Genomic DNA, 26051 nt, shown 5'->3' with positions numbered 1-26051 from the left:
TTAGGTGCTATTTCCGTTTACTTTTCTCCTAATGATTACTTTGATACTATTTTCAGGGAAGCATCACATATATCAGTATTATTCTTTTATTTTATTTTTTCTTTGGAGAGAAGGGTGCCCCTGATCTAATAGCGCTCAATGACCTGTTTGGGTAATTCAGCACCAATGTTGGAGAGGTGAAACAGAACCTCGAGAAGCAAGGAGGGGGCAAATATAGTTTGATAGGGTATTGCATATGCTTTCTCCAGGAGAGAAGAGATGAAATCTGCAGCCTGCTTTTATCTTTATAACCTATGTGTTATAAGGAAAAAATACTGAGAAATGTGATTTTTACAGCCAAAAGTAACAGCAGTAAAGTCGAGTAGTTAAGTTGTACTGTGATAATATTTAGGAAGCAGCTACACACAAAATCAACCAAAGACCTCCATGCACATGTTATACAACTGTATCCTGTGTGTGTTGTAGGAAACACCCAGAATCTCAACCTAAAGAAAAAAAAAAGAAGCAAGGGAAAGAACACAATTTGTTCCAAATCTTTAACTTTATTTAAAGCAGATACAGATGATAACAGCTTCCAAAGAGTAAAAGCAGTAACCCAAATGCTCTGCAATCTCCCATACCATGAAACTTGCATGTCACACACAGTGCAATCTCCCATCCAGAACTTAGTAGAAACCAAACTTTTGCTTCTTTGGAACAAATTTAGCTATAAGATGAATATCTAGAAAATAACTATAATGGTAAAGAATTTAATGAATCACCAAAAACTAAATTTATAATCTGATTTTTTTTAAAAACATGTATCATTTAGCTTAAGCTTCCTCAACTCTCTGGACAAAGAAAAAGATTCTGAGTTTTTAAGTTCTTCAAATAGGATTTCCTCTGGGAAAATTTGCTTTGAGTACTGTGTGGGAATCCATTTCTGAGAGAAGCCCAGAATAAAGGGATCGCCTCAGCCTGCTCCATGGAGAAGTACCCTCATGGGAGACAGTACAGCCCTGGGGGGGCAGAGCTATGGGGGCAGACTACCTGGTTCATACCCCAGCATTTCCACTTATTAACTGTGTGACCTTTGGCAAGTTGCTTATCCTCTCTGTGTACCAGTTTTCTCAGTTATAAAATGGGAATATGAATTGTATCAATCACACAGATGTAAAGCTGTTGTAAAGGGGACAAAATAAGGTAAGTACTCATTAAATATTAGCTATTATTATCTGATAAAAAATTTGTACATGTGTGTATGTGTATCTTTGGGAAAAGAAGAAGACATCTTTACTATTTTTTTGAAGAGAGGCTGGGACATGGATAATCACATACTTTGCTATTATTACTTTAATCTGACTTGAAGAACCATTTAAAAATAAAATTTGGCATGTCATATATTCCCTATAGTAGGCTTATTTCACCTTTTTTCTGTCCAGAGAGAGTGTCAGTGAGAAAGATTTTAAGGGTGAAAACATGAATTGGTGGGACTTAGTAAAGAGTTGAAAAACTACTACAATGTGGGCTATGGTTATTATAAAATGATAGAGATGGAAACTAGAGTAACTATTTTGTCTCTTAAACCTGGAAGTGAGCTAGGCATGGTCACTCACGCCTGTAATCCCAACACTTTGGGAGCCCAAGGCAGGAGGATCCCTTGAGCCCAGGAGTTCAAGACCAGCCTGGGCAACACAGGGACACCCCATCTCGACCAAAAAAAAAAAAAGCCAGGCATGGTGGTGCACGCCTGTGGTCCCAGCCACTTGAGAGACTGAGGTGGGAGGATCACTTGGCCCCAGGAGGTTGAGGCTGCAGTGAGTCGTGATTGTGCCACTGCACTCCAGCCTGGGGGACACAGTGAGACCCTGTCTCAACAACAACAACAACAACAACAACAAAAACAAAGCAAAACAAAACAAAAAAACACTTGGAAGTGGGGTATACTCAAAAGTACAAAATTATCTAGAGAAAAACAATGCTCAGAAATATGTAGCATTACTGTGGCAGGGCAAGTGCACCCAATATGGCAGTTTATAAGGAACAGAAAGCAAAGGCTCAAGTGAGGGGCCTGGTCAGGCTCCAAGTGTTCTAGAATAAGAAACTCAAGTCAGGCACAGTGGCATGTGCCTATAACCCCATCTACTTGAGAGGCCAAGGTTGGGGGATGGCTTGAGCCCAGGAGTTCAAGTCCAGTCTTGATGTCATCCCTTAAGAGACAGGGCAATATAGTAAGGACTTGTCTCTTAAGGGAAAAAGCAATGAAAGAAAGAAGCTCAGTTTTCCAAATTAGTAGTGAGGACTCCAGAAATGGCTTCCTTACTCCTGCCTCTGCCAAAGATTTAGGAGGCAAATATCCCTCTGCTAGCTTACTAGCAACCTGAGTCAGGCAACACAATTTTATGAAACACTGCTATAGTTTAGTTTGTTTGACCTCCTCCAAATCTCATGTTGAAATTTGATCCTCAGTGTTGGAGGTGAAGCCTAACGGGAGGGGTCTGGGTCGTTGGAGGTGAAGCCTAACGGGAGGGGTCTGGGTCATGGGGGCAGATCCCCCATGAATGGCTTGGTGCTGTTCTCATGGGAGTGACTCACTCTTAGTTCCTGAAGAACTGCTTGTTAAAAAGAGCCTGGCACCTCCCCCCACACCTCTCTCTCACTTCCTCTCTGTCATTTGATTTCTGCACACACTGGCTGCCCTTCGCTATGAATGGAAGCAGCCTGAGGCTTTCACCCGATGCCCAACCTTCTAGCCAGCAAAATTGTGAGCCAAACAAACTTTTTTCTTTATAAATTACCCAGCCTCAGGTGTTCTTTTATAGCAACACAAACAGACTAAGACAGGCACCAACTATATACTAGGCTCTTGGTCATTAAAAATGATAGTCTTGGGTGGGTGTGGTGGCTCATGCCTGTAATCCCAGCACTTTGGGAGGCCAAGGCAGGAGGATCATTTGAGCTCAGGAGTTTGAAACCAGCCTGGCCAACATGGCAAAACCCCGTCTCTACTAAAAATACAAAAAATTAGCCAGGTGTGGGGGCACACACCTGTAATCCCAGCTACTCAGGAGGCTGAGGCAGGAGAATCACTTGAACCTGGGAAGTGGAGGTTGCAGTGAGCCAAGATCACACCACTGCACTCCAGCCTGGGTGACAGAGCGAGACTCCGTCTCAAATAATCATAATAATAATAGTCTTATTCCACTTATTACCAATGCTTGCCCAATCTCTACTCATGGCCACTTTTCTTGCCATGAGTAAGAAAGCTGAATATGGGTCTTTAATTTTTCACAACCAACCCTTTTTCCTCCCATTTACAATAGAATTTCACTTTCACAGGTAGAGATGAAGGGGGAAACACACAAAAAAACAAAGAACCACCCCAGAGATGGCAATGAAAAAGGGATCAATTGGCAGCTGAGAGTCCAACTGAAGGACATAGAAGATGATTTCAGACCCATCTCTAACCCCATTGATGACACAAGAGGGATGACACCTTTGCAGCAGATTTTACACAGATTTGGGGGGCTTTTGTCTTCCATAAAAAGTATCACTCCAGGGCTGGGGGCGGTGGCTCACGCGTATAATCCCAACACTTTGGAAGGCCGAGGCGGGTGGATCACGAGGTCAGGAGATCGAGACCATCCTGGCTAACACAGTGAAACCCTGTCTCTGTTAAAAATACAAAAACAAAAATTAGCCGGGCATGGTGGCGGGTGCCTGTAGTCCCAGCTACTCGGGAAGCTGAGGCGGGAGAGTGGCGTGAACCCGGGAGGCGGAGCTTGCACTGAGCCGAGATCGCTCAGCTGCACTCCAGCCCGGGCGACAGAGCAGACTCCGTCTCAAAAAAAAAAGTATCACTCCAGAAATGACAGACTAGCAGATTCTTATTCTTATACAAATCATTTCTTGAGAAGAAAAATTTCAAAGTCCTTTCTACATAAGGATTTAGACTGGCATTAAATCAGCCTCCTAAAATATATTTTTTTGAAAGCTTGATTTAAGACATCTTCCAGCAGTTTTCTTACTCAATTCCTTTGGCTTTCAGCTCCTCTTTGACACGTTTCAGGTAAGAAGGATCAGGGTAGCCATACCTGGAGAAAGAAAAATTCCTTTAGTGTCACCACAAATTGTTCCAATATGTGCAATAGATATCCAGCATTTAAGGATTTAATTAATATCCAGTGTTGCAAACATTCACAAGTAATCCTGAAGGTGGATGACGTACATGACTTTTAAATTCGCAGATGTGAGTCATTTAGCTAGCGAGTGAGCCTAGCTGTCTGGCCAACATCTGCCTTTCAACCTGGCTTCTACCCTGCCAACTACAAAGTATTAATATGATGTAGTTATTACATTTCGCATCAAAGGGCAAGGGGTTTGAGAATCCAAGATGAATGGTAAATACATTGATTTAATTTGAGGCTTGATGTCTATGTTAATTCTTAAAATTTTTCAGTTTATGGTAAGTAGTGACTCTCCTAAAAATATAATAATATACTGTGTTTTATGGGGACATTGTAATCACATGCTAGTAGGATTTTCAAATTTAAGGTTTTGAAAAAGTCTCAGGGTATATATTTTTTCTTTAGTGCCAAGGGTCTGAGGAATCCTATTTGGGTTTCATAAAGAACAATTGGATTTCCTATAATACAGTTTCTACCAATAGTCTCCTCACAACTTAGACTTTTTCTAGAATATTATTGGCCAAGTGATTTCAGGTTCTCTGTGGACTGGTGGGGGAAGAGGGGAAAAAGAAAGGTGACTTTAAAAGAAAGCAAAGTAAGTAACATTCCTAGCATCTAGCCTTCAAATAGACACGAAGCCTCAAATTAAATCAGCTTATATAGTATTCATCTTGGATTCAAAACCCCCCTGCCCTTTGGTACAAAATTTAAATAACTCCATAGTACTTTATAGCTGGCAGGGTAGAAGTTGAGGGGGACCAATCTTTCTGTCTTTGAGATTATCATCCCCGATTAGCATCTCTCAAAATACCAATTCCACTGCTATAGAGTCTACTTATATCCACATCCAGAAATTGCTGTATTTCATAATCGCTATACTCTGTTGAGCAGCCATTACATCCCAAAAGGCTCTCACTTTTCTGGTCCTCCAAACTGCGATGTTTTGTGGTGAATATCATTCCAAGTGATGACATCTGAGATTCCTAATACGCGAGAGTACCCCACTGTAAAAATCAGCTTTTGGTCAAAGGCCCTACGAAGCAGTTCCAAAACCTTCCTTCCTTCCTTATTATCAGGCAAGTATGCAGTTCGCTGTATTCCCGAGTATCTCTTTCCTGGGTTTGGGTGTTCTTCCTGTGTGAGAACAAGAAAATGTCATGTAAAAACAGTGCCCTGTCTAATTTTTACTATAGGTATAGATGTGTTCATTTGTAGATAAAGCAAATCAAAAGCAAGAAAGGTATTGAAGTTATGCTCATATTCCCAGTAACTCATATTTATCCTCTTTCCTTGAATTCATGCTAGAAACACCGTCCACCTTCCTGATACCCCCATCTCAAGATATAATCTCCACCCACCCTTTCTCTGTCTTAAGAAATAGACACAAAAGATATTTGAATTACCAGCAAACATTGTGACCTTTACCACTATTTCAATCCCTTGCACATGACCCTGGAGATAATTCCTTGGGAAATCTATTGTCTAATAGGCAATAGGACAGTCTCTTTTGCCCTGGTAATTGTAGCATAGTGGCAAGAAACCCATGGACTTCAGAAATACTTACTGTTTGTATGCCTCCTTTCATATAATAATTAATCACAATGGTGCCACAGGACTCATAACCTGGAAGTGAGTCTCTTGAAACAGTGAAAACCATGCTTCCCTCTGGCTGATTTCCTTTCTGAACACCATAGGAAGTCTGGCATGTGGGACAGATTGGCTTATATGACATGGCTTTGTTGATACAAGGGGCGCAGAATTCATGCTTGCACTTTGGTAGCACTTTTTTGTTACTAATGGTGTCCATACAGATGACACAGATGCCCTTTTCTTTCTTGTCCAGTTCTGAGGCGTCAGAACTCACAGAGCCCTTGAGTGGCGGAGAAGCTGCTTTGGAATCATCGCTATCAATGTCCATTGGTGTTTCATGATCCTCTTTCAATTTCTTTCCAGCCAATGAAGACATTCCTCCTCCTTTTAGAATATACTGCTTCGCCTTTGCAAGGTGATTTGGCAAACCAGTCAAAGTCATTGACTCTTGATTTAGCACAAAGTGTACATTTGGATGTCTTTTTCTAAAGTCATCAGCAAACTTGGTCTGATGTAAGTGCTTTCTCTCCTTGCCCAAAGATTTCAGTAAAAGAACTTCTCTCATCAACTGACATGAGACATGTTGAAAGGCATCGATGAAACTTGCATAAGCATGCACAGATAGATCTACCTGCTTGTCCTTGGATTCAAACAGAATGCAGGTTTTCTGACCTTTCTCAGAAACCTTGCTGCAAATGTCATATCTTTTTTCGATCTCTGATATCTCCTGTAGTAATTCAGTTTCTAAAAGTTTATAGCGGGCACTATCAACCTCAATTCCATTCATCATGTGATTGGCAACCAATAGTTTCACATGTATCTTGACAAGAGCTTCAGAGATTTTTTGTTTGGCAGCTGAAATGTCATCTTGGGTCCCAAGGAGAGTTAATTCTCTTCCTTTCTCCTTTATAAGGAGCTTTGCAAACTGGTGATTCAATTCCTGTTTGAATTTATTTGCCTGCTTACTGTCTGCTAAAGAGACACATTCTTGCTTCAGAGGTTCTGTGTTCCTCTGAAATTCCCTAGCAAAAGACTCACGAGCTGCTTCCAGGTCACCTGATTGACTTGAGGTGAAATCTAAACAGACCATATTTGGAGAACTCTCCTGGATTTCAATGTTTACACCAAATCTTTTCTCTATTGAGTTGATTTTATCAGGACAGATATATTTAAAGTATTCAAAGTAAGGCAAGGGAACTTCAAAATAGTTGCTTTTTTCTTCTGCCTTGGTTTCTGGTTCAGAAGGAGAAATGCAGCTGTCCCTCTCCTGTTGACTGAGTGGCTTCCTCTCTGTCATTGAAGGGGAAAATTCTTGTTTCTGCTCACTTTCCAGGAACCGCTCACTCAAAAATTGATGTATTTTTTCAATGTCTTGGAAGTCACCACACACCTTCTCAATTCCATCGTGACCTTCCATTTTTCTGATATTAGGGCACAGTGTGGTTATGTATGCCCTCTGCTCTTTGGAGAACAGGTTACAGTTCAGGTCAGCTGTTACAGTAAGAAAGATCTGAAATTTTAAAAGGAACAGGAACAAATAAAACCTCTTAGCATGCAGGCCTACCATCTTCTCTTCAGGCGAATGCATAGAGACTAGAGAAACAACCACTACATCTTCCCCAAGTGGGGGCAACTTCTTTCAAATCCTATTTATTTATTTATTTGAGATGGAGTTTCACTCTTGTTACCCAGGCTGGAGTGCAATGGCGCGATCTCAGCTCACTGCAACCTCCGCCTCCCGGGTTCAAGCAATTCTCCTGCCTCAGCCTCCCGAGTAGCTGGGATTACAGGCATGTGCCACCACGCCTGGCTAATTTTGTATTTTTAGTAGAGATGAGGTTTCTCCATGTTGGTCAGGCTAGCCTGGAACTCCCGACCTCAGGTGATCCACCCACCTCGGCCTCCCAAAGTGCTGGGATTACAGACATGTGCCACCGTGCCTGGCCTCAAATCCTTTTCAGAGGATACAGCACGCTACATCCCAGGGGTTCTCAGCCCTGTCTGCATACAAGGCTCACCTGGCAAGTTCAGGGAAAAACAAACCAGCCAAAGCCCAAGCACATCCCCAGAGATTCTGATGTTAACTAATCTGCAGTTGAGCCTGGGCATAAGCATTTCTAAAAGCTCCATGGCCAAGAGATCTGTGTTCTACAACTGCCACTAGCTGTTTGATCTTGGGAACAACAGTCAAGGGAAGGCACTTGTGCTCTCTGGGCAAGTTGTTGTGGCCCTCACAAAAGTTTGTGAACTTGGAAGGGAGCCAAAAAACTGAGGGAAATGGCTTTTCCTATTACTATTTTTTCTCTTCTTCACTATTCCTCCTTTTTTCTTGTTTCAACTAAACACTTGACTGCATGCAAAGTTGTTGGACCCTTCTAAACCCTGGCCTTTAGAAGCTCAAATATAAGACACAGCAGGTTAAGATAAAAAGGACAGAGGCCAATTGAATGTAATATAAAAGCAAAATTTCTAATGGTTTATTCCTTCTCAAGTACTTTGCATGTAAGATCCTTCCTCTAGATCTTCAAAATGTTTCCTGAATCCAGCCATTTCTCACACCTCCATCAAGGCCACCAAAGTGCATGCCATTATCATCTTTCACTTGGTGCACTGCAACCCCTCCTAACTAGGCTCTAACTCTCCATTCTAGCCCTTTCCTACGTTCAGTTTTCCAACAGCAGCCAGAGCGACCCGTTAGAAATAAACCAGATCGCCCTCTCCCCTGGCTCAAAACTATCTGATGAATCCCCTAACATTTTAAGTTAAAAATCCAAAATCCTTACCTTCAGCCCCAAAGGCCTGTCTTCTGGGTACCTTCCCGAGTTCCTAGCACCTCTCTCCATTGCTCACTGCCCTCCCCACCACACTGGCTTCCTTAAAGCTTCTGGGCCTCAGAATGTCAGCTCTTGGGGACTTTGCACCTATGCTTCCCTCTAGGACATTTTCCGCCCAAAAATCCACTTGGCTAGAGATGTCACCTTACTTGAGGTTTTTCCAGACATCCTATTTTAAATGGTGGTTCTGTCACTGTCTGTCACTTATTCTTCTTCCTAGCAGGTATGACTGGCAGACGTTTTATTATATATCTATTGTTTACTAATATTGTCTGTTTCTCTCACTAGAAGGTGCCATCCCTGGAAGCAGAGTCTGCCATGTTTCTGGCTGCCTCCCCAGCTCCTGTAACAATGCCTGGAACACAGTAGGCAGTGGATATCTATTGTTGAATGAATCTTGTCATCATTCAAGTTTCAGGCCAAATATCACCTCCTCAGTCAAGTTGTCTCTGATTTCTGGTTAGAAGTAGCACCAGGCCAGGCATAGTAATTCATGACTGTAATCCCAGCACTTTGGGAGGCCAAGGCGGGCAGATCACTTGAGCCCAGGACTTTGAGAACAGCCTGGGCAACATAGTGAGACCCTGTTTCTACAACAACAACAACAAAAATTGGCTGGGTGTAGTGGCGCCTGTAGTCCTAGCTACTCGGGAGACTGAGGTGAGAGGATCGCTTGAGCCCAGGAGGTCAACTCTGCAGTGAGCCATGATTGTGCCACTGTACTCCAGCCTGGGCGATAAAGTGAGACTCTGTCTTGGGGGAAAAAAAAGAAGTAACACCACCCCCATCTTCCCCTTGCTTGCCCTGGCCCTGTTTCTCTCCAAATAAATAAAATGGTTTTATTTATTTTGTTTACTTGCCTACTGTCTTTCTGTGCATGCCCTGGCCCCCAGTATAAGCTGCCTGAGAGCAGGGACCTCGTCTGTTGTATTCATCTCTGTGTACAGTGCCTAAAACAGTGCCTGGCTCCCATGTACGTGCCCAGCACATGGGTGTTGGATCAATAATACATGAGGCTGGTGACTGGAGAGGAGGCGCAGGCACAGCCAGCTCCTTCTTTCAATACTCACCTTTTGGAGACAGGAATTCACAGCATTAGGAATATGTCCTTCATGTTGATGCGTATCACCAGACGGTGTTTCTGCTTGTGACTGTGTCAGCGAAGAAATTTGAGGTCTCATGTTCTTCTTTATTGAATTTTCAGTGGGTACCAGGAAAATGGGCACAGGTTTGTCGTCAACAAGCATTTGGTGTTCTCCTTTTTTCAACACTCTCTCCTTAGCTTCAGCGGAGACATTAAACACACACATAAAAATGGGAGAGATTTCAAGTAATCCTCTCATTCCTGTGTCTGTACTCTGTCCCAGCACCTCCCAGTAAGGCTGCTCCCTGCATCCTGGAATGGTGGGTTGGCGATGGAGAAAGCCGGGGAGGTATTAAGAGCTCTAAAGTGTGCGGATTAAGTTTTACTATAGAAGTGAAAGCTTAATGACAATGGAACATTGTCCACCGATTAAACATCATGTTTCAGAAACTGTCTCCAGTCTCCCCTTTCTTTCTTCCTTCTTTCCCTCCCTCCCTCCCTTCCTTCTTTTTTAGACGGAGTCTCACTCTGTCACCCAGGCTGGAGTGCAATGGTGCGACCTCGTCTCACTGCAACCTCTCTGCCTCCCGTGTTCAAGCGATTCTCCTGCCTCAGCCTCCAGAGTAGCTTGGATTACAGGTGCACACCACCATGCCCGGGTAATTTTTGTATTATTAGTAGAGACGCAATTTCCCCATGTTGGCCAGGCTGGTCTCGAACTCCTGGCCTCAGGTGATCCACCAACCTCGGACTCCAAAGTGCTAGGATTACAAGCGTGAGCCACCGCACCTGGCCCAGTCTCCCATTTCAATACCCATTATACAGGTAAGTGACAACAGCAGGAATCAAAAGTGCAGATTCCGAATTTTGTAAATACACATGTGTTTGCTGGCATTCATAAAAAAGGGCAGGAAGGAAATACACAAAATGGTCACATTGTTTATCTTCAGGTTGTTTTCTTTTTTACTCTTTTCTCATTTCTATAGTGAGCATATATCACTTTTGTAATCCTCAAAAATACAAAATGGAACATCCTTTTGTTCATGGATGGAACAATGGAATCATTATTTAAAACATAAAAGTGGAATCCCTGAATGACAAGGACAGCAGCTGGCAGGCATCTGGGGGAAGGAAGATGACAGCTGAGAAATTAAGTTAGAATGAGGATATGGAAAGCATCCACACTAAGGCGCCGTCAGCCAGACCCGCGAGTGTTCACTGTTTCAGTGAGTCTCCTGGCAGCAGGGCCCCGTCCCTGTCCGCCACAGCACAGTGACATACTTTCTCCCGCCCTCTCCCCTAGGTTAGCTGGAACTGGGTCCGCCTGGAAACCCACGGGCCGGGCCCCCAGGGGGCTTTTGCAGCCCGGCCGCCCGAAGCTCACCTGCCCTTTCACTGAACTCCACCTGGAAGGTGCCCAGGGCCTCGTGTTCCTGGGGCCTGACCGTGCACTCCCCGCCGCCCGAGGACTTAGAGCTCTGGAAGTAGCTCTCCAGCTTCCTTCGTACTCGGGTGCCGGACTCGTACACCCTCACGAGGAGCGGGGACGGCGGGCGCAGGTCGGAGGCCATGGCTCTGCGCGTCAGGAGGGCGCGGGGGCTCCGGGACGCAGCTGGGCCGTAAAGGCGCGGCCCGCCCTGCCGACTGGGCGCAAAGTTTCAGTTTCGCTTCCCTGGAGGTCCCTCCCTGTTCCCGGCAGAGCCGCTTCCCCCTCCTCCCTGTGCTGTCCGCACCGAGGCGAGCGGCCTGCCAGGTGAGTAGGTCCGGTGCCCCTGGGCCCTCGGAATCCCCTCTCCTGCAGGCTCGGGGTGGGAGGGGGAGAGGAGGGACGGGCGCGGACCCGAGTCCCAGGGCCAGGCCTCCCTTGTGAGTAGACTATGCAAAGAAAGTAAGTTTCTCCTATGTTTCTTATTCTTTATAACTCTTACTGCTGTTATCACTATTATTTGATGCTAAAAAGTAATTCACATTCTGAATCCATGTTAAACTTACCCATTTTTGAAAATTTGAATGTGTTCATCTGGTAATTGTGACCTGTTACCCCTTCCCTCCCTCCAACTCTACCCTTTAGACGGGCTCCTGCCGGCTTTTCTCCTCCATTGTTTGATTTAACCAACAGCACTGAATTGTTTCTTGCTGCCCAAAGAGCAGAGCAAGGCCCTGATGTCAAGGGCTGGTGAGGCGAGGCGGACCTGTGAACCAAGGAGCAAAACTTGTTCAAGGCCTCTCCAAGGGGAAGTTTCAAGCAGAATCTTAATAAACTGAGTGTGGCCGCGAGACGGGGAGGACAGGATTGGGGGGAAAAGCACCTGAGGCTTAGGGACCATTGTGGTCTGAAGCACAGAGTGGGCCTGGGGCCTGGGAGGAGAGGAGATGGCTGAGGGGATGAGGGAGGGAGGGCCTACCTAGATGGGCACTGTCCAGCAGAAATACAATGGGAGCCAGTAGGTTCATTCTAAAATTTTTGCAGCCATATTTTTTAAAGGATAAAGAAACAGATGAAATTAATTTTAATGATTTTTAGGATACTTTTAAAGGATAAAGAAACAGATGAAATTAATTGTAATGATGTTATTTAACTTGACATATCCAAAACTTAATCATTTCAGCATGTAATGAGATTTTTACATTCTTTTTATCATACTACGTCTTTGCAACCCAGTGTTTTTCTTATACTTACATCACATCTCGATTCAGACTGGCCACATGTAGCCTCAGTAGCTATGTGAGGCTGGTAGTCCACCCCAGACAGGATATATTTAGATGGTGAAAAGCCTTGAAGAGCAGTGAAGATGACCTGAAGGGTTGTAAGCAGGGAAAGCAAGAAAATCACTTGCCAGATTTGCATTTTAGAAATATGGTGCTGACAACGGTGTGGAGGACACATTTACAAGCAGGGATGGGTGGCGGCAGAGAGGCCCAAGATAAGGTTTTTGCACATGGCTGGTAAGACTGGAAATGGGTCAATCTTTACCGTGAACAATTTGGCAATACTGTCAGAATTACAACTGCATATACTTTTTGGTTCTGGAGTTCCATTTCTAGGAATTTGTCCCATTGATATATTAGCCCCTGTATGAAGTGACCTGTGTACAAAGATGTTCTTTACAGCCTTGTTTACAATAGCAAAAGATAGGGAACTCTTTAATGTCCATAAATAGGGGGACTAGCAGTTTAATAATAATAATATATCTATACAATGGAATACAATGGGCAGTAGGAAAAATGAAGCTCTCTATATGCTAACATGAAAAGATCTCTAGGATACATTACGTGGGAAAGATAAGATGCAGAAGTGTGTGTATAAGCTACTACCTTTTGTGTAAAAAATGCCACTGGAAGAATACGGGAGAAGCGCTGATTGACTTTGGACAGGGAATTTAGTAGTGGAGATAGGAGGAAACCTTTTACATTTTCTAAATTTGAACCATGTAAATGTAATACCTATTCAAACAATAAAATGTCAAACTAGCTACATTTAAATCTTTGAAAAGAGTATATTGCTGGCTAGGCGCGGTGGCTCACGCCTGTAATCCCAGCACTTTGGGAGGCCAGGGCAGGCGGATCATGAGGTCAGGAGATCGAGACCATCCTGGCTAACACGGTGAAACCCCGTCTCTACTAAAAAAATACAAAAAAAAAAAAAATTAGCCGGGCCTGGTGGTGGGCACCTGTAGTCCCAGCTACTCGGGAGGCTGAGGCAGCAGAATGGTGTGAACCCGGGAGGTGGAGCTTGCAGTGAGCCAAGATTGTGCCACAGCCTGGGCGACAGAGTGAGACTCCGTCTCAAAGAAAAGAAAAGAAAAGAAAAGAAAAGAAAAGAAAAGAAAAGAGTATATTGCCACAGCTCAGGCAAAAGGTGCTGAGACCCTGAAGTGAGGCAGTGTCAGTGGGCGAGGAAGGAAGGGGCATATTTGAAAGTGATTTAGGTTGTCAGGTCCCAGATATGAGACAAAAAAAGACTCAGGGAAAGTTCCTAGATTTCTGATTTGAGTGCATAAATGGTATTGTCATTTACTGAGCTGTAGAATCCAGGAGATAAAGTATGGATTTGGTGGGGGTGGGATAGAGGATTGGGGACCAGGAGATAAGAGGTCTACTTTTGCAGAGGCTTATTTGAGGGGACTGTGAGACCTCCAGGTGAAGTTGAAAAATGGGGCTCAGGAGAGCCATGGCCTAGAACTGCAGATATGAGTCATATTTACAGTTGGTGAGTTGAAGCCATGGAAGTGGATGAGATCACTCCTGGAGAATATGTAGAATGAGATGAAAAACGCCTTAGACAGAATCCTGGGCCAAACAATTAAGAGGGGGATGGTGGACGTGAACGCAGGGAAAAGGCCTGTAAGGGCAAAGTGAAGGGTAATAAAAGAACCAAGGGAAGATGGCATAGGAGAAGCCAGGAAAGCAGAATTTCAGGAATGAAAGAGTGAAATACTATAGAAAGTGGTCCCGTAAAGGTGGATAGAAGATAATCCATTGGTGTTAACCACATGAGGGATTCTGATGAACAGTTTCTCTTCTTTTTTTTGAGACAGGGTCTCATTCCTCTTGCCCAGGCTGGAGTGCAGTGGCATGATCACAGCTCACTGCAGCCTGAACTTCCCACCAAGTGATCCTCCCATCTCAGCCTCCCAAGTAGCTGGGACTATAGGCATGCGCCAACATGGCCAGCTAACTTTTTGTATTTTTAGTAGAGATGAGACTTGCCATGTTGCCCAGGTTGGTCTTGAACTCCTGAGCTCAAGCAATCTGCCTGCCTCTGCCTCCCAAAGTGCTGGGATTACAGGTGTAAGCCGCCATGCCTGGCCACTGGCAGTTTCAAAAGGGTGCTGGGAATCAGGCAGGGAGCCAGGTTATAGTAGGCTGAGTGGGCAGGTGGACAGAAGGAGAGTCCACTACTCATTCCAGAAGTTTGGCTGCTTATGAAGAGAAGGAAACACAGTAGGAACCAGTGATGGAAAGTTGGGAAGGCTTTTCTGTTTTTAAAATGGAAGAAATGGAATGCTTAGGGCACTGTGCTCCTTATTTTACAATCCTTGTTTGTAAAACCTGGCCTGAAGACAGAAACAGGTGCAACATTTAAAGCAAAAGCCCATGGCCAAAGCAGATGAAGTCATCCTTCATTTTTGAAAACAGCAGTGCCCTCTGGAGGCAAAAAATGCATCTTGTCTTTGCATTTTAGAATGCAAAGGATTGTACTGGACCTGCTGCTTTCCCTTGACGAGTAAGAATAGTGCTCTGATGCTGTAGATGGTTGTACAAAATATTTCTATTGCAAAGACATTAGAAATCATTTCGACCGGGCGCGGTGGCTCACGCCTGTAATCCCAGCACTTTGGGAGGCCGAGACGAGTGGATCACAAGGTCAGGAGATTGAGACCATTCTGGCTAACATGGTGAAACCTTGTCTCTACTAAAAATACAAAAAATTAGCCGGGCGTGGTGGCAGGCGCCTGTAGTCCCAGCTACTCGGGAGGCTGAGGCAGGAGAATGGCGTGAATCCGGGAGGCGGAGCGCGCCACTACATTCCTGGGGAACAGAGCGAGACTCCCTCTCAAAAAAAAACAAAACAAAACACAAAGAAATCATTTCGAGGCCTAAATATAGCAACAAGTGTAGGCAACTCTGTATCTTTAAGCATTTTCATCATCACTCTTCTAAAAATTCATAATCTTTAATTCCTACCTATTAGGTGGAAAATCATTACAAAATATTTTTCCCAGATTTTCTGACTTTTAACCAGATATGCCTCTATCATTAGGTCAAGGATATTTATCACAAATTCAATAATACACACCCCTCACAGGCTCTAGTGGCATTTCCTCTTGCTTCAAATTCTCTCCAGGGGGCTTTACTCACTCATAAGCTCAGTCTTCCTTACTGTTCTTAGAATGCTGTTCTCAGTCTCACCACTTTGTTATCATCCTCTTCTTCTAAATATGTAAAAACCTCCTGCATCCTTCATGACCAGGCTCTAGTCTCAACTCCTCCATACAGCTTTTCCTGTTCCAGGTCGTAGAGCATTTTCCCTTCTCTGAACTGCCATTATGATTTCCACTGGAACCTCTCTTGGAAAGGGTAGAAGGCAAACAGTAACAACAACAGCAAAACAATGTGTACATCGTTATCAAGGAAATTAAGAACTCATCAAGATCAGAAATCATGTTCAGTCCTCCTACAGTATATTCTTACCGAATTTCCTAAGATTCTGGCTAATGTTTATTGCATCTTTTCTAATTCATTCCTAGAAGTGGGCCACCATATCTGGAAACTACAGTCTATGCTTTGAAGCGCAAAAGGGAATAAACATTTAAAGACTCCCCCGGGGACCTGGAGGATGGACTTTTCCATGGTAAAAAGCATAAATGTGTATACGTCATGAACCTTGATGAGCACATGAATACTTCTTTATATAACAGCAAGAAATCTGGGGTGTTCACTAACACCTGACATTCTCATCTGATTTTAATAGCTCAGTAAAGTTTTCTCCTTTCTCCCTTCTTGAGAAATGGGGAATCAAGAATATGCTAATCTAATAAATAGTGTCAGCTTGAAGCTGGATGATTTTTCAGAATCATTTTAATTCTCTTAGCTCATTTAATGATTCTGCTTTTTTGGGTTGGGGTAAGGAGAGCAATAGAGGATGAATGAAAAGAAGGGAATAGAGAAAGATCAGATTAAACATCACTTACTAAACTTGAAAATTCCACATTAAGGCTTGTGCCATGACAAAGACAATTGAAAGTGGATCCTTGCTGGTGGATGAGAGACAGAGCTGATGAGGCTCATGTCCCCAGGTCTTCTGTCTGGAGAAACCCCATGAGCTTTTGGAGATGGGAGTCTATCTGAGAGTTTGGGGTCATTTTCGTCTGTGACTTTTGGGCCTTTTAAAATGTTAATCTCTAACCCTCATCTCATTCTGAATTAGAACGAGATGCACTGAGATGCATTGGCGGTGGCTGGCACCTATAATCCCAGTTACTACAGAGGCTGAAGCCAGGAGGATCACTTGGAGTCAGTAGTTCGAGACCAGCCTGGTCAACATAGCAAGACTCCGCTCATCTCTAAAAAAGTAAAAACAATTAGCTGGGCATGGTGGTGCATGCCTGTAGTCCCAGCTATTCAGGAGACTGAGATGGGAGGATTGCTTCAGCCCAGGAGTTCAACGCTGCAGTGAACTGTGATTGCACCACTGCACTCCAGCCTGAGTGACAGAGTGAAACCTTGTCTCGAAAAGCAATAAAATTAAATTTAAAAAAAGAAATGCATTGGTCCCTAGGGAAATGACATAGGGCCAATGTTTGCTGGCACATTTAGTATTTTAAGTGTTTCGGTCATGCAGATTTAAAAAAACACATGCTTCCCGCCCTCCCAAATGCAGTTCTTTGAGCAAGATTTCCATTGCATTGTGTTTACTAGGGTGTATTTGTTACAGTAAGCGGTAGTCATTCCACTTCCATTTTTTAATAAAGCCATTCTCATTTTTCACAGGTTGCCGGAGCAGCAGCTTACAATGAAAAATCAGGTAGGATTACCTCGCTCTCACTCTTGTTTCAGAAAGCCTTTGCTCAGATCTTTCCTCAGTGGAGAAAGGGGAATACAGAAAGAGAATGTCTCCCCTACAAGTGCTCAGGTGCGTGACTGCAGACCCTTGTGGGGACCCCCGCACATGCTTCAGAGTTGGTGTGGCACCAACCAGCAGGCATGTTCTCTCAAGGCCTACACCATTCCTTTCCTTTGCCCATAAGTGTGAGACTCTTTCAATGACAGCCTACAGCTGAAATTGACCAGATGGGGTGGCCAACTAATTGTTTCCTTGCTCAACGAGTGCTATACAAGCTAAATAGTTCTTGCCTAATTCCAGGGGTGCCCCATTAAATATTTTCAACCAAAGCTCAGGCCAATAGGGCCTGACTACCCAATTCCGGCTTCGTTTGGGTAACTGAGGACACAAGAGGTCTTTCTAGGAGACTCAGATTAGAAATGGGAGTTAAAGCAAAATAAAAGTAATTATCACATTTTATCTATTTTAGGATGCACTTTTTTTTCACATTTGAACATTTGTGAAATAAGGTAGTATACCTGTTATCAATTGATGGTATGCCCCAGTTTAGCTGGCATTTTTTTCCCTTTCTCAGAGGCATTGTAGCAACAATATCTTAGACACCATGAAATACAGTGTCCCAAGCTGGGTCCTCCAGGAAGCAGAATTTGAGATGGAATTAGGAGGGCAAAAAATTCACTGTGAAAGGTAAAGAGAGGAAGCCGGACTGGGCAGACTAGCCATCAGACTGTAATAAAAACCTGACAGTCTCTGCAAGACTGAGATTGACTGTTAGAGGTGTCCCACGTTGGGCATGAATGGCCTTGCTCAGCTACTGATGGAGGCTGCCCTGAGAATAGCATGACCTTGGCTGAAAGCTGAGATGAACCCTGAGGGGCTAACAGCTGGAGGCTGTCAGCTAACTGTATTTCCCACTTCATAGCCAATTGCAGGGAGATCTGAGTAGCACATCTTCTTGTCTGCCACATACAGTAAATAATTTTTAGTCAATTAGTTTTAATTTCACCAAAATTGTGCCAGACTAGAATATCATAAAGAATTATTTACTGAACTGAAGCAGACATTATCAGTGCTACACTCATTGGCTGGTCCAATGTCTCCCCTACTCCTCCTCACCAGGGAACTGCCTCAATCAATGACCAATAGAAGCTGGGTAGGTCAGGCATGGTGGCCTTTTTGAAGCCACCCGGGTGGGCAGATTGCTTGAATCTTTTGGAGCACTTTTGTAGGCCCAGGTGGGCAGATTACTTGAAATCAGGAGTTTGAGACCAGCCTAGGCAATATGGTGAAACCCCATCTCTACAGAAAAAAATATGGAAATTAGCTGGACACGCTGGTGTGGGTGTAGTGCTGTGAGCCTGTAGTCCCAGCTATTCAGGAGGCTGAGGTGGGAGGATGGCTTGAGCATAGGAGGCAGAGGTTGCAGTGAGCCAAGACTGCATCACTACACTGCAGCCTGAGCAACACAGTGAGACGCTGTCTCAAAAGAAAAAGAAGAAGAAGTTGGATAAATATCCCAGCTCTTGTGGTTACTACCCCTCCAGTGGTATAACCCTGAGGCACAAGATCTACACTGTTTCTCAGTAGAGTTAAGTTCCATCTGCCTAGTTACACGTGCTTTGTTCGTTTGTCTTACTTTCCCACCCTGCCCTCCCCACCCCAAGGCCCTAGTATTTCCTAGGATCACCTCCCAAATAAACTACTTACATTCAGATCTTTGTCTCAGGGTCTGCTCTTAAGAAAACACAAACTTAGATGCTGACAAAAGCAAAAAAGTCATAAAACCTCCACTTATTTTGGCTCATAAGTAAGTCCCTTCCAATACCTGTGCCCTAAGCGTGGGTCTTTCTAAGCTCGCCACTTTTATATATATTTTTAAAAGTTCACGAGCCCCCATATACATGGTTTTCCTACCATCATCACTGCATCATAGTAGCTACCACTTATGGAGTGCTTAATATATGCCAGGCACAAGACTATGCACTTTATGGGTGACCTACCATTGAAAACCCTTAGATGTCCTTGGTCTGATTATATGCGTAGTTGAGAAGAAGAATCTCGAAGAGCACTAGATGAAGTTCATCTCTTTTGCACATAGGAAACACAGTCTCCTGGTATGAAGTGGGATTACAACCTTTCAAACTGTGCTTTTTTTTTTTTTTTTTTTTTTAATCTTCTCTTCTTTTCCAGAGACTGGCGCTCTTGGAGAAAACTATAGTTGGCAAATTCCCATTAACCACAATGACTTCAAAATTTTAAAAAATAATGAGCGTCTGCTGTGTGAAGTCCTCCAGAATAAGTTTGGCTGTATCTCTACCCTGGTCTCTCCAGTTCGGGAAGGCAACAGCAAATCTCTGCAAGTGTTCAGAAAAATGCTGACTCCTAGGATAGAGTTATCAGTCTGGAAAGATGACCTCACCACACATGTTGTTGATGCTGTGGTGAATGCAGCCAATGAAGATCTTCTACATGGGGGAGGCCTGGCCCTGGCCCTGGTGAAAGCTGGTGGATTTGAAATCCAAGAAGAGAGCAAACAGTTGGTTGCCAGATATGGTAAAATACCAGCTGGTGAGATAGTTGTCACAGGAGCAGGGAAGCTTCCCTGCAAACAGATCATCCATGCTGTTGGGCCTCGGTGGGTGGAGTGGGATACACAGGGATGTATTGGGAAGCTGCAGAGGGCCATTGTAAGGATTCTGGATTATGTCATCTGTGAAAATACTCACATTAAGACAGTAGCAATTCCAGCCTTGAGCTCTGGGATTTTTCAGTTCCCTCTGAATTTGTGTACAGAGACTATTGTACAGACTATCTTGGTTAATTTGCAAGGGAAGCCAATGATGAGTAATTTGAAAGAAATTCACCTGGTGAGCAATGAGGACCCTACTGTTGCTGCCTTTAAAGCTGCTTCAGAATTCAGCCTAGGAAAGAGTGAGCTGGGACAAGAAACAACCCCTTCTTTCAATGCAATGGTCGTGAACAACCTGACCCTCCAGATTGTCCAGGGCCACATTGAATGGCAGATGGTAAGTCTTTGTTTCTATTCTCTTGCACTGGCACAGGTGATCCCTGAAAATTAAATAATTTTTGAGTGTGCACTATGCAACACTATGTAGAAACCATCCTGTTTGGATTAAGAATATGAGCCAGGTGCAGTGGTACATGCCTGTAACCCAGCTACTTGAGAGCCTGAGGTTGGAGGACCATTTGAGCCCAGGAGTTGGAGGCCAGCCTAGGCAACATAGCCAGACCCCATCTCTTTAAAAAATTTTAATTTAAGTTTTTTAAAAATAGGCTGGTCATGGTGGCTCATGCCTGTAATCCCAGCACTTTGGGAGGTCAAGACAGGAGGATCACTTGAGCCCAGGTGTTCTAGACCAGCCTGAGGAACATAGCAAGACTCTGTCTCAAAAAAAAAAAAAAAAAAATTATCAGGGCATGGTGATGCACATCTGTAGTCCCAACAACTTTGGGAGGCTAAGGCAGGAGGCGCACTTGAGCCCATGGGTTCAAGGCTGCAGTGATTCCTGCCAGGGCAACAGAGCAAGACTTTGACTTTGACTCTAAACGTAATAATAATAATAATAATAATAATAATATAGCATTTAGTGCCAGGCCATCTGGATTTGAATACCAGCTTTGCTATTTATTAACTGGGTAACCCAAAGCAAGTTACTTTATCTTTTGTTCTTCAGTTTCCTCATTTGTACAATGAGGATAAAAATAGCATTTGTATCTTAGAGCTGGAATCGATACACATAAAATGTTTAGAGTAGTGCTTGGCACGTAATAAGTATTTATCATTATTATTGTTGTTGCTATTATCTTGGGCACCCTGAGGAATTAGAACAATCTTTGATCCCAAGGAACCTAAAATCAATTATATTCTTTATTGTAAAAATATACTTGAAAAATCTCTCTGGGGAGAAAAACCATCTCAACATTTCTAAGGCAACCTATCAATAGTAAACAAAAATAATACTTGAGTATATAAATTTATGACAAGAGTGGAGTATAGTGGACCAAGAAAGATTGCCTCAGAAAGTATGAGTTTTGAATCTGATCTCAAGTTTCGATGGGTATGACTGGCAGGAGGGGAAGCTTTCTGGGTGGTCAGGTGACTTTATCAGAGAGATGCAGAGGAATTGACAGAAAATAATGGGCTTGACTACAGTCAGGAGACACAGGTGGAGCTCTAAGTCATAGTCTGTGTGTTTATACACAGAATATAACTCTGCCAGGGGCTGTGGAGAATGCAAGGTGCAACTAAGCATTTAGCTAGGGGTCACTGGGCACAAAGGTGAGCATGCTGGCAGGGAAGGGGAAGGAGTCAGGGTAGCAGTGAACCTAGATATTTCTGAGTCAGTGCAGCTCACCTGCTAGACGGAGAGCACCTTAAAGATGGAGATCTTGACTTATTCATCCCTATAGCCTCAAGGCCTGGTCTGGGCATGCATCTAAGGGTTCAGCAAATTAAAGATAAATAAGTGGAGAGGGCAGGAGGGAGAAGGCACCACAACAGAGGGTGAGAATGAATATAAGGCTATATTCTTTTTTTTCTTCTGGATCAGTGATGTCACACTGAAGACTCTCGTGACCACAATCAAATAGTCTTAGACACTGGTAAAACAAACAAACAAACAAACAACGCTTATTGCCTATAAGACAATTAGAGAGAAGACTGAGGGGAGTTCATGAAATGAAATATTTGAGAAGTCATTAACACACAAATTTAAAACTAAAATGGAAGCATCCTAGTTGAGTAACTTACCCTTTAACTGAATTTTTTAATGTACATTTATTGCCAGCAACATTAGGAACATTACAATTTTTAAAGGGTGTCGGTGCCCCCAAATTGCAAATTCTAATTGTGCTTTCAAAGTGAAGCATTCATTAACATCAGTGAAGAAGTACCTGAATTACCCTGAAAGGGAGCCAAAGTCAATAGAATGATTAGGGGAATCTGGGCATGGGGGAAGGAAGGACACTATCATTTTTAGCACAGCTCTGAGGGTTAAGTAGGAGATGATGTTATCTAAAGTACAGCTCGTGTATATGTACAGTCTATTTCTGAAGAGGGAGATGAAGAACTTGGTTGCACATAAGATGGGTGGGTGAGTAGGGGGATCTGGGGACCTGACCAAGAAGGGGGCCTACTTTTCATTGAAGACCTTTTTGTCCCATTTGGAGTTTCTTTAACCTTGTTAAGTTTCTTATACCTTAAACCATAAAAACATTAGGAGGTGGAAATTCCCCAAGAAATTTTATTTCCTATTTAAAATGAGACAAAACAAAAACCCACGATGAAATAGCAAAACGTCATGGTGGTCGGGCAGAGATGAAACCATTTATCGACAGAGCTTAACACAAATCACAGGGAATACTCAGAATCTAGCCATCTGGGAAGGTAATCCAGCAAGGGGCGAACAGATATTTGCAACAAAAATTATATCATCCGTACATTTACATAATTTCTGAATTATGTAATTCAGCTTCATTCATGGCAATCAAATAATCGCTCTTTGGAAATACGAGTTTCTATTCATTATTAATGAAATTTTTTAGAATTTAGGATCTTCAAAGAGTATTTTTCAAAACTCTTCAGGGAAGTAAAGATTTAAATTAGTCATTTAAGAAGAAGGAATTTCACAGTGAATCCTACCCTTTCTTCCCTTTTCAGGCAGATGTAATTGTTAATTCTGTAAACCCACATGATATTACAGTTGGACCTGTGGCAAAGTCAATTCTACAACAAGCAGGAGTTGAAATGAAATCGGAATTTCTTGCCACAAAGGCTAAACAGTTTCAACGGTCCCAACTGGTACTGGTCACAAAAGGATTTAACTTGTCCTGTAAATATATATACCATGTACTGTGGCATTCAGAATTTCGTAGACCTCAGGTAAGTTTAAAATAAATGTGTCTTTATTTAGCTCCATAGTCTACACAGTCTGTTTTTTAAAACAAATTTCCATCATTTCATTACATTCATTAAATATTTTGTCAAGTGGTATAGTCCTTATTTTTTAGCACACCTGCAAATACCAGAAATACTGAACAGGTACAGTTGCCATAAGTTATCTTAAGAAGTTTGATTTAGGTCTGTCGCAGTGGCTCATGCCTGTGAGTCCAGTGCTTTGGGAGGCCAAAGTGGGAGGATCACTTGAGCCCCAGAGTTTGAGACCAACCTAAGCAACATAGCAAGACCCCCATCTCTACCAAAAAAAAAAAAAAAAAATTAGCCAGGTGTGGTGGTGCACACCTGTAGTCCCAGCTACTTGGGAGGCTGAGGTAGGAGGATCACTTGAGCCCAGGAGATTGAGGCTGCAGTGAGCTGTGATCACACTGTGGCACTCTAGCCTGGGTGACAGAGGCTGTCTCAAAAAACAAAACAACAAAGAAGTTTAAAATGTTATAACCCATGTCTAAATTTTAAGTAGGCATACTGCAGATAGACACTGAAACTAGTATTCCCTCAGTCTGAACACTGGTTCACCCCAACATACCTAGTGACCTCGTCGGCCTTTTCCTAAGTAGGCAAGGGATTCAGCCTCTCATGTCCCTCCATATGTTATATTCCTGGAGCAGCTGGGGTTCCCCCGCCAGCATCATTCCAATCAAATATATTACCTGAGGTCTCTTCCCACCCGTGCCTGCAGTGGAGCCTGGCTGTCTAGCCCACTGAGGCACATAAAATACAAGCATTAATGAACTCAGGAGGCAGAGGTTGCAGTGAGCCGAGATTGCGCCACTGCCCTCTAGCCTGGATGACAGAGTGAGACTCTGTCTCAAAAAATAAAATAAAATAAAATAAAATAAAATAAAATAAAATAAAATACAATAAAATAAAATAAAATAAAATAAAAGCATTAAAGAATAGGACGAACCCACTCAGATGGTGAAAAGAGGGAAACTTAATCTCCTTCTCTGCCTTTGTCTATCTTTCTTCTTCACCATTTCTGGTCCCTTCTTGAGAGCTCTCTAATTCCAAACTGGTCCTCTAGTCTCCCCCTCTATCGCTCAGTTTTCCAAAGTCCTTCCATGGGCAACATTCCTGTATTACTTTGATATTAACAGTTGGTAGAAGTTTAAATCTGCCAAAAATATTAGCATTTCTCCAAGAGAAATTACATGATAGATCTTAATGACGTTGAATAAGTGCTGCTTTCTTATTTTAATCTCGATCTCCTTTATGAAAATTCAAGAGCTCTTGACGTTGACCTGGAAGGGGCAGGTGAATGGGGTAAACAGATGGTTGGCTCTTTGACCTGGGGGGATGGGCAAGGCTATATAAACTGGGAGAAATTCTAGTGCCCACATGTCCTGAATAGCACAAGATGGCCACTCTATTGCTTCAGTTTCTCACTATCTAACCTTATACCATAATGGGTTCCCTCTGGAGTGGGACCTTTCCTGTCACCTGAGGAGGCAGGGACATGAACCCTGAGGGAAAGTGAAGGTGGACATTGTAAAATATGGGCAGGATCAAGGGGTAAGTGTAGTCTTGTTCTTGACTCAAATGCTGATCTTAAATTTGTGTTTTCCTACAGACATTAAAACGTGCAATGAAGGAGTGTTTGGAAAAATGCATTGAGCAAAATATAACTTCCATTTCCTTTCCTGCCCTTGGGACTGGAAACATGGAAATAAAGAAGGAAACAGCAGCAGAGATTTTGTTTGATGAAGTTTTAACATTTGCCAAAGACCATGTAAAACACCAGTTAACTGTAAAGTTTGTGATCTTTCCAACAGATTTGGAGATATATAAGGTAAGTTAATATCTTAGAAATGTCCTACAGTTCATTCATTCATTCATTCAGCAACATCTGTTTAGTATCTACAATGTAAGATGCAGGGCTAGGTGCTGTACAGTGTGGTGGTGTTCTAACTTGGTGAAGTTTAATTTTTACAGGTTGTCCACCTCTGATCTAGTAAAACATGTCATTATAGAAGCCATGTTTGGCAAGACACGGTGGCTCACACCTGTAATCCCAGCACTCTGGGAGGCCGAGGCAGGTGGATCACCTGAGGTCGGGAGTTCTAGACCAGCCTGACCAACATGGAGAAACCCTGTCTCTACTAAAAATACAAAATTAGCCGGGTGTGGTGGCACATGCCTGTAATCCCAGCTACTAGGGAGGCTGAGGCAAGAGAATAGCTTGAACCTGGGAGGCAGAGGTTGTGGTGAGCCGAGATCACGCCATTGTACTCCAGCCTGAGCAACAAGAGTGAAACTCCATCTCAAACAAAACAAAACAAAACAAAACAAAAAACCAAGAAGCCATGTTTACCCACTACCTAGCTTCTGTCTTTTCTTTTAATGGCACTTATTCATCCCTCTGCTCCTTAAAGGTAAGCAACCCTGTAGTTGCAGTGTGGGGTCCTTGCCCCTCTCTCATCTCTCTCCCTTCAAGAACACAACTGTTCTTACAACTTCTGTGAAGTCCTGTCTTCTTAGCCAATCCTCTCTCATTTCCAGTTGGATGTCTGACCGTCATCTCAAATCCAGTGTATTTAAGGCAAATTCTTTGTCTTCTCTCTCTCTCTTTTTTTTTTTTTTTTTAAACAGATGAGGTCTTGCTCTGTTGCCCAGGCTGGAGTGCAGTGGCACAATCATAGCTCACTGCAGTCTTGAACTCCTGGGCTCAAATGATCCTCCTACTCCAGCCTCTTGAGTAGCAGGCGCTACAGGCACATGCTACCATGCCTGGCTAATTTTTAAAGTTTTTGTAGAAAAGCAGTCTTACTATGTTGCCCAATCTGGGCTTGAGCTCCTGGGCTCAAGTGATCTTCCCATCTCAGCCTCCCAA

At 43.2% G+C, this 26051-nt stretch overlaps 2 protein-coding genes across 3 annotated transcripts in view; one reads left to right on the top strand and one right to left on the bottom strand.

Annotated features, from left to right (window-relative positions):
* Nucleotides 1–522: 522 nt before the first annotated feature.
* DTX3L (deltex E3 ubiquitin ligase 3L) lies at nucleotides 523–11379 on the bottom strand. The gene is made up of 6 exons (XM_003275534.2): nucleotides 11059–11379; nucleotides 9661–9872; nucleotides 5731–7266; nucleotides 5083–5300; nucleotides 2499–4073; nucleotides 523–2463 (listed from the first exon to the last, which is right to left on the bottom strand). The coding sequence occupies exons 1-5, from the start codon at nucleotides 11243–11245 to the stop codon at nucleotides 4004–4006; spliced, it is 2223 nt and encodes a 740-aa protein (XP_003275582.1). The 5' UTR covers nucleotides 11246–11379; the 3' UTR covers nucleotides 523–2463; nucleotides 2499–4003.
* PARP9 (poly(ADP-ribose) polymerase family member 9) overlaps nucleotides 11342–26051 on the top strand; it is a 36521-nt gene continuing 21811 nt past the window's right edge. The window contains exons 1-6 of one of the 2 annotated variants that reach the window (XM_003275529.4): nucleotides 11342–11427; nucleotides 15926–16029; nucleotides 17169–17202; nucleotides 19432–20267; nucleotides 22922–23143; nucleotides 24792–25010. In XM_003275529.4, coding sequence (XP_003275577.1) covers nucleotides 16015–16029; nucleotides 17169–17202; nucleotides 19432–20267; nucleotides 22922–23143; nucleotides 24792–25010 — 1326 coding nt within the window. In that variant the 5' untranslated portion in view covers nucleotides 11342–11427; nucleotides 15926–16014. Of the gene's footprint in view, nucleotides 11563–15925; nucleotides 16030–17168; nucleotides 17203–19431; nucleotides 20268–22921; nucleotides 23144–24791; nucleotides 25011–26051 lie in introns of both variants that reach the window. The other variant, XM_003275531.4, reaches the window with a different exon arrangement.

Source organism: Nomascus leucogenys, chromosome 21 (genome assembly GCF_006542625.1).
Source record: "Nomascus leucogenys isolate Asia chromosome 21, Asia_NLE_v1, whole genome shotgun sequence".
Lineage (NCBI taxonomy): Eukaryota > Metazoa > Chordata > Mammalia > Primates > Hylobatidae > Nomascus > Nomascus leucogenys.
The sequence above is the reverse complement of the archived record's forward strand: the minus strand, read 5'-3'. Positions and strand labels throughout refer to the sequence as shown.

Coding starts and splice junctions, on each gene's coding strand:
- DTX3L (XM_003275534.2), bottom strand. CDS start 11,245: ATGGCCTCCGACCTGCGCCCGCCGTCCCCGCTCCTCGTGAGGGTGTAC. Junction 5,301..5,730: donor TGAAAGGAGGCATACAAACA/GTAAGTATTTCT, acceptor GTTCTCACACAG/GAAGAACACCCAAACCCAGG. Junction 4,074..5,082: donor CAGTTTGGAGGACCAGAAAA/GTGAGAGCCTTT, acceptor TTCTTTCTCCAG/GTATGGCTACCCTGATCCTT.